This window comes from Diprion similis, chromosome 8 (assembly GCF_021155765.1).
Source record: "Diprion similis isolate iyDipSimi1 chromosome 8, iyDipSimi1.1, whole genome shotgun sequence".
In the NCBI taxonomy this organism is placed as follows: Eukaryota; Metazoa; Arthropoda; class Insecta; order Hymenoptera; family Diprionidae; genus Diprion; species Diprion similis.
The window spans coordinates 26,945,238-26,954,045 of NC_060112.1; the positions used below are offsets into that span (position 1 = coordinate 26,945,238).

Here is an 8,808-nt window from a genome sequence, read left to right on the forward strand (position 1 = left end):
CGAAATCAGGTAATTTCAGATCAGCCTAGGATTTCGCCAAAAAATAATTCATGACCTTGTTCCTTTATTCCGCTTGCTATGCCTGAGCTTATCCCTGACGACGGTCCCCGATCGCTGAGGACATTTTCCGAAGGTCAACTATGCGACAATAAAATCCTCTCTCGTCGCTCGTGCCAAAATGATCTATACGCGTGGATTTCAATGAGATTTTTTGAGTGAAAAAGCCGAAAAATTCAGCTAAAACAAGGTTAGGTTAACAAATATAAAAATTAGAGCGCGCCGTTAAGGCGCCATCTCACCACATCAGATTATGTCTTTTATAGCTGTATGCGTGACGGTCTGAGAATATGCATCAAGGGGCCAAATTGCGTCTAATTCAAATGCCTCAAGACGCTGACGGTGGGGTAATTACCGCGGTATCACGATAACGAGGAAATTGTGGCGAACGAAGTAAACAGACCAGTGGCAAACTGCCGCGAACTGCGTTCGAATAACGCGCCGCGTTGCCTGTTTTAAAAGCATGAGAAGTCCGCGCGACACCTCGTCGGTTCGACAGGGATGAAAATCATAAGATTGGTAAGGCCACCCGACGTCGAGCTATCGTGAAATTCCGCTAGAACGAGCACGGATTCCGCCTTATCTATCTCGCTCCCTCTTATTCCCTCTTCCATGCCGCGCACCATGCGCAGGTCCAGATCTCACGAGTCGTTCCGCGCGCTGAGGACGATGGGCAATGGGCGAGCTGAGCCGAGCCGAGCTGAGCTCTGCTGAGGTGAGGTGAGGTGAGGTTAGCTCAGGTTGGGTTAGCTTGGTTTTTCGGCGGTGTAAGGCGGCGCGGTGCGTTGAGTCTCGTGCTTCGTCCAGGAGGGCCGGCTTGGCCAAGAGGAGCGATGGCGGGGGGGGGGGGGTAGGGGAAGGAGACGCTTGGAAGAGCCGCGCGGTGAGAAGGAAGAGAAGGAGGAGGCGGCGGAGGAGGAGGGGGAGGTGCGAGAGCGAGAGGGGAAGAGTAGCGTCCTGCAGGACTTGCCGCGCTCTCTGCGTGCGAGGTTGCCTGGGAGGAGAGCGAGCGAGAGAGAAAGGAAGGGCAAGGAGGATGGCAGGGGTGGGGGGAAGGAACGCTCAACATCTCAAATTTGGTTGGCTACCTCGAGCAGCCGGTTGCTCGGGACGCGTAGGGAGTAGGGGTTACGGCGCCTTGGCGCGAGCCGAGGACTCGAATCTCCTGAATTCCAACCGACAGAATTGTACCGGCGTTCGCCCGACGCGGGTCACAACAGTGTGTCGTCGTAGTCGTCGTGCCCACACGATATATCTTCTCTCTCTCTCTCTCTCTCTCTTTCTCTCTCTTCCCTGTCTCTCTGCCTGTTTCTCCGTTCCTCTCGCACGCGAGCTCTCCACGTTATTTATCAACGAGCAAAGGAATTTCCTTCCTTTTTCGTTTTCTCTCCTTTCCTTCTCTTCTTTCCCCCGTTCCTTGTGTTCCCTTCTTGTTCTTACTCTCCGCCAGTGACGCTGCCACCTCCACCTTCACCTCCCACCTCCCCCCATCTCCGCCCCCCCTCCCCGTTCCCCGTCACCCCCGCTTCGCCGACCACTCCGCCCCCACCCTCCCGCCTTCGTCGCCCACGTCGTCCTTAAATACAGTCTTGTTTCGGCGCGGTCGCTCGACGCGTGTATTGCGTGCTCTCTGTACTCGGTACGTGATAAATACGTAAATATGTGTAAATGGATATAATATATTTATACACGCTCGTATACATCGGCACATCACGGGTGCCCATGCTGGTTGTTGGTGGTTGTTCGACCGTTTGGAAACTGTGAACTGTACACATGCGTGTAAAGATGTGTAAAAAGAGACATTAAAAACAATATATTTTGAAAAAAAAAGTTCCGCACCGGAGATGCGGCGTCGTTCAGTGCGCGGCAAAGTGTCCAGTGATAGATTGTGACCTGAAGACAGTTCGCCCGGAAGATAATTCGGTGGTATTGAGCCACGGAATCGGCTAACATGTAAATCAAACGATCGTCGAGCTCGTTTTTTATTTTTTATTTTTTATTTATCATTAGTATTCATTATTATCGTTTCGCGCGTGATTGTTTTCACTTTCGCGAACGTTTTATTTTTATTTCATTATACTTTAGTCTTGTAAATTATTTATTTGTGTTTTTTTCTTCACTCTGACTCTCTCTCGCTCTCTCTCTCTCTCGTTGTTTCTTGTACCTTGGTACGGTTATCGACACAGCCAATTTTCACTGATCGTTTGAATCTCGGTTCGAAAATGTCAGGTGAAAGAACATTCCCGCCCAGCGTACTTTGGACAATGGCCGAGATGTTTGTCATGTCGTGGATCATATGATAAATGTAGAACACGTTGTACATTTTTAGTTTGCTTTTAGTTCTACGCGTTTATCCACGCATACTAAGCGAGAGAAAGAAAAAAAATTTAAAAAAAAAAAAAAAAACCCATACCAGACGCCGACGTAATAGCGGCTTATCGAATTTGTGGAGTTCAAATGATTTTCGACGCTAAAAGGCATATAAAAATTATCGTAATAAAAAATCTTACGTGGAAATAAAAATTTCGCAGTATTCTTGTTACGCACAATAACGAAAGTTAATAATAATATAAACGATAAACGATGTGAACGTCGAGTTTATCGAAAATTGAACGTTGCATTACGGACTCGCTTATTCGTAAGCATGTACATGACGACGTCGAGTGTTGTCTACGGCTAAATAAACAAGCAGGTGATTAATACTGACACGTGTTGATCCGCGTCAAAGTCGCCGCGTCGTCCTCGTCTCCGTCTACAGATAGACGACACAGACGAAAGTCGAGAGAGAGAGGTAGACAATTATGAGTGAAATGGCAAGTGTCGATCAGCAACAGCAGCAGCAACAGTACGTGGGTAGCAGCGCGAGCGCTGAGCACCACTGCAAGGACTGTGGCCTCTATTTTGAGAGTGACAAGAGCTTGGAGGTCCACGTGCGTTATCACCAGGAGAATTTGCTCAGCCAGTGGGCCAGCCAGGCGCAGCAGGAAGAGAGCAACAACAACAACAGCAAGGCTGGGAATCACAACAGCCACGTGACAGTGAAGCGAGAAAGCATCACAGCGCCGGCCGATTCCAGCGAGCCTTCCTCGAGGCCGCCGTCCGAGGGACCGTCGCCGGCGCAGCAAAATGGACCACCGTCCGGCATCCAGCCACAGCAGCAGCAGCAGCAGCAACAGCAGCAACAGCAGCAACAGCAGCAGCAACAGCAGCAACAGCAACAGCAACAGCAGCCGCCGACCTCCCAGTCCTTCAGCCACTACCAAACGCCGATGTTCCACGAGACGAGCTACTTCATGCAAAACGAACCCGCTTACATCATTCCCCACGAGTACTCGCCCAGTCACGAACCTGATACGCAAACCGGCTACAGGTATCATCCCTACCAGCATCCCCAGCATTATCCTCCGGAAAGGGCCAACTCCGTGAGCTCCACGAGCCCCAGGAGCCCCTTGCAGTGCGACAAGTGCGGCGCTGTTTTCGAAAATGCAAGCCTGCTGGGTGAGCACGTTCGTGCCAATCACCCGACATCTCCCGGCGGTTATCCCGGTCAGCCGCAATATCAGCAGATCGGTAATAGTCCGTCGCAGCAGGGTCAGCAGCAGCAGCAGCAACAACAACAGCAGCAACAGCAGCAACAGCAATTGCACGCGTCACCGCCTCAGGCTGCGAATACGCAGCAGCAACAGCAACAGCAACAACCGGCTGGCTACGACTATAACAACGGGCGTGTGATAAAACAGGAGGTGAAACAGGAGCCTGAAGAGCAAGCCGAGATCCTCGATCTCGACTCGCACAAGGTGCAGACGCATCGCTATGAGGAGGAACTGATGAGACTGCATCAACAACAGCAACAAGAAATGCAGATGCAGCTGCACCAACAGCAGCAGCAGCAGCAACAACAACAACAGCAACAGCAACAGGCGATGCAGCATTCGGGGAGAGGTGGACCGCACTCGGTGAGTTCTATGTTAGGATGGCCTTCCGCACAGCCTCACGAGTACCATCCTGGTGTATCGCCGATGCCGCCAATGGGACCGATGGACAACGTGTCACCGATACCTGACCAAAGCCAGTTCCTGAGGGCGCAGCACATGGCGGTAGAATCGCCGAGGCATCCGGGATCGCCGATAATAACCAGCACGCAACAGATGCCGACCCATCAGCTATCCGGCATTCTACAGCAGCCCCCTAAACCACCGCCGGTAACAAATCAGTCGTGGAAGAGCAACGAGGCGCGCAGACCAAAGACTTACAATTGCACGGCGTGCAACAAGTGGTTCACCAGCTCGGGCCACCTGAAGCGTCACTACAACACGACGCTGCACAAGAACGCGGTTAAGCAGAGCGGGCAGCCCGACCCAGCGAACATGCCGATCAGCGCCCATCATCATCCCGGCAGAGACCCGGTAATGGGATCGGGAAGGGGGCCGCCTAGGTCGCCGGAACTATCTTCTTCGGGGAGTCCCCCAAACTTGATGGCAGGTCCCTCGGGCGAGGCGGCGAGGGGCCTGCTCCACACGCCCACCCTCTACACCAGCAGCAATTCCAACAGCAGCGAATCTTCGGCAACCATCCAGCAGCAACCGCCTACAACAATCCACATCCCATCCACAATGGTACCCCTCAATTCCCCGGTACCATCGCCAATGGCGGGCCACCACCACCCCCACCACCAGCACCAGCAGCACCACCACCAGCACCAAATGGGTTCGCCATCGCAAATGGGGGCCCACCACCCCATGAATTCACCCATGTCGCCCATGGGGGTCCACCCGCACCTGAATTCACCTTCGCCAATGGCCTCCCATCCGCACATGACTTCACCATCTCCAATAATGGGGGCGCCAATGAGTTCGCCGCCGATGGGGGGTACTTCGATGCCTCATCAGCCGTACCCAAACGCCTTGCCCCCCCACGTTACAACTACTACCAGCATCCCGGGTCTACTGGAGTCTATCACCAGCCAACTAACTACTATTGGTAACGACCCCAGAGCCCAGCAACAGCAGCAGCAGCAACACCAACAGCAGCAGCAGCAGCAGCAGCAGCAAAGCCATGAGATGCTACCCGGTTTTGGGACCTTCAGCAATCACCAGAGGCCCCTGCCGAGCTTTACCCAGTTCGGTATCACCGGGTTTTTTATAGGCCAGAACCAACCGCAGGCCGTTAACGTGGGGGGGCTAAGTCCGGAGGAAAGCCTTCCTCAAGACAGATCCTTCGATTCCCCAGGATCAAACTACGATCCCTACAGAAACTCGCCACCCAGGTACGAGTCCCTGACCGCCATGGAAGTCGTCCAAGAACCCGATCCCCTTGTCATCACGCAGTTCGATCCTCGCCATCAGCAGCAGCAGCAGCAACAGCAGCAGCCGCAGCAACAGCAACAGCAACAGCAGCGTCAACCGAAGACCGTGGAGGCCAACAACAATCTGCCTCAAGGTAAGAGGGAAGCGAGTCCGATAATGGTCAAGGACGAGGTTACGGATGAAAAAAAGTCCCCACTGATAACCAAGGAGCATCAAGTGACGAGCACGAATACCGGTTCGCACTACATCTCGCAAGACGGGTTTCACAAGTGCATCGAGTGCGACAAGGTCTTCAACAAGGCCTGTTACTTGACACAGCACAACAAAAGCTTTCATTCGGGTGACAAACCGTTCAAATGCAACCAGTGTGGCAAGAGATTTCCCCTCGAGTACCTGCACGCCGAACACTTACAGAAGCACGCCGGTGACAAGCCCTACAAGTGCGAGATATGCCCGAAACAGTTCAATCACAAGACCGATCTCAGGCGGCACATGTGCCTTCACACGGGTGAGAAACCCTACGCCTGCGACACCTGCGGCAAGGGGTTCATAAGGAAGGATCACATGATGAAACACTTGGAGACTCACAAAAAGAAGAACAATCATCACGGTCAACACAATCAACACGGTGCTCAGCGTTTGAACGCGTAACGCAAGGACCCGACGGGCGCTGTTCGATCTTCCTTCACCCCTGACTCCCCTCCCCCTGTATTTATTATTCCTTCGCAATTGCCCGAAATTGTTATCCTGGCTGCGAGCCAGCTGAGAGCGCGTTGCCGCCACGAGTCAAGATTCTCAAAACTCTTGCAAACGTACCAAAGGAGAGCCGGAACTAGGAGGTGTAGGTTGAAATTTTTGTGGAGATTGAGAAAAAAAAAATTAAATAAACAATAATTGAGTCTAAATAAATGAATATACAAAATAGAGAATAAGAATAGACGTATGTGGGCAGTTTGCGAGCCGCATGAAATAGTTGCTGAAACGTGGCGATAACGGTTCTCGGACTACATATATTGATTTTGCTCAACGACATTTATTATTTCATAAAATAATTGCTGCGTATTTCAAAACCGCTCTTCAAATGGAATTACGTTAATCGAACGTTGCCGTCACTGGGACCGGTGTTTTGCGCGTATCCTTATCTGCACGACTTTCAATTGGTTGAAGGGAAAAATAACGAAACGAAATAGGCAGAAGAATGAAGTAGCTTTATTGTTAGACTGGAATGCAAATACAACGTAAGTCTGCAATTTTCCATTGGCATCATTCGGGTTTAACTGTTTTTTTTTTTTTTTTTTTTTTTTTTTATTTTTGCAAGTCTCACTGACGCCAATCGCGGTACACAAAACTGACCGATGATTTTTGCTCGGCTTTGTTGACCGCGACGGCTCGGACTAATGGTGGAACCAGTCACGATAACTTAAATGAAATGATTGTAAATCTTAAATATGAAATGAAAGCGCGGTAATAATTAATGTTGAAACGATATCAAACCTTGAAGCTTATCAATTGTACAAAATACGTTAAATGTATAGGCATATTATTGTAATTATTATTGATTTAATATTAATTAACTAATTATAAATTGATGAAAACCTTAATTCTTAATACTCGTATTTTATAGTAAATAACTAATCTATACAAAGCATATTAAAAATATTTCATCCAATGTGAAAACGAATGCTTTTTCATCACAAACCACGTGTATCGTTTAATTTTCGTTAGATAAATCGTTAGAAAGTTGAAAGAACAAAATTGATTATAAAAAACACACACAGACACACACACTATTATCACGTATTTGAATTTCGTTTCTCTTCGGCAAAATTTCAAGCAACCTCCTTCGAACATTGTCCCGCGCCATATTCCACGAATTTCAATCGAGATAATGATAAATTGTAATCAAAGAGCAGGTCGTTTTCACACTGGTTCCTTTTCTAAACCTAAGATAGCCTAAGTTATTACGAATCTTGCGCTTCTTCCTTGGCCAACGATCTTTGCGCTCGTCAGTCTCTGGAGGATTATCTGTATCACCTCTGCGTCCCCTCGGCATCCGTCGATCTGTTTTAGATCAAATGCAGAAAGTATACTTTGTCAACTTGAACACCGTGAGTCGGGGAAGAGATTGGCGAACTCGAATATCTTTAAAGAAAAGTGTTGGAGTATTTGACACGCAATGTAGGTAACCGCTGACCTCGCCAAAACGAAATTTATAGTTATTTTGTTGAATATTAGTTAATAATTTTTTATGAATATTGAATAAGTTGAAGTATTGAAAAGTGTTGTGGTTATATACGAGTTAGTTGTGTCTCATTGCTTTGTTCGTTGTTGTGTTTGCACTTCGCGTTTGTTCCAATTTTTGCGTAACTCATTTACACGTTGTGATTGATAGGAAAAAAAGAAATTGTTTCTCATTGCCTATACTCATTTAATTGGGACGAGGTCTACCATGTTGTTGTAAATATTTTTTTAGTTATATTAAATGATAACGAATTAGCACTCGCCATTTGTAACGTATAAAATCTCAGAACAGACTACCTCAGAGTTCAGGAATTAAATGACAAAAAAAAAAAAGAAGAGAAATAATTTTAAAAGAATGTAACAAGAAAACGAAGGAAAGAATAATAAGTAAATAAATGAATAATTAACTAAATAAATAAATAAATAACTGAGAAGTAAAACCAATGCAATAACTGTAAAATACAGAATACCTTACGAGGCGGACAGAATAAATATAGTACACATAAATCCAATTTCTTCATACGCTGAAACTGTCTTCTTATCTTTATCTTCGTATAAATTTGATGATTTTCGTCAAATTTCGTCTTTTCGATATCATTTCCAGGAATTTATTGTTAGAAATGCACTTGCCGCAATATATGTAATATGTAAAATGTCTTGGCATGCCAATCTTCAGATTGAAGAAAACGGAGAGTAAGAAACGGAAAGAGAAAAAAAAGACAAACGAGAATAATTAATAAATTCATTTTGTAAAAGAATCAAATCTTGACAGAATCAGTTCCTTGGGATCGTCCGCCAGTAACCTGTAATAAGCGTAATAGACATATAAATTAAATATACAAATAGCCAGCATACGTTAGACATATCAAGCAGTATTACTGTACTCAGTTTAAAGGATAAGAAGCAAATAAATACATATTGTACTCATATCAGTAGAGATATCATGACAAGAAAAAAAAAAAAAAAAATCTGGGCATTTTTGCAAAGCAATCTTCGAATATACATTATGATATACATATTGTGTAACAAGAAATCTTGGGCATTCGTTTGAGAAATATACGTATTTACAAATATTTACTTGTACGACGATATACATATTATTATTATTATTATGAATGAATAAATATATATATATTATAGAAATAAATATACCTAATTCGAAAGAATACAGTACCAAACAATGATTGGTTGTGCCAAACAATTT

At 46.6% G+C, this 8,808-nt stretch overlaps 1 protein-coding gene across 1 annotated transcript; it reads left to right on the forward strand.

Moving 5' to 3' along the window:
• Nucleotides 1–2,536: 2,536 nt before the first annotated feature.
• LOC124409230 (alpha-protein kinase 1-like) lies at nucleotides 2,537–6,635 on the forward strand. The gene has a single exon (XM_046886724.1). It carries the CDS (start codon nucleotides 2,859–2,861, stop codon nucleotides 6,012–6,014), a length of 3,156 nt encoding a protein of 1,051 aa, XP_046742680.1. The 5' UTR covers nucleotides 2,537–2,858; the 3' UTR covers nucleotides 6,015–6,635.
• The last annotated feature ends 2,173 nt before the right edge of the window (nucleotides 6,636–8,808 follow it).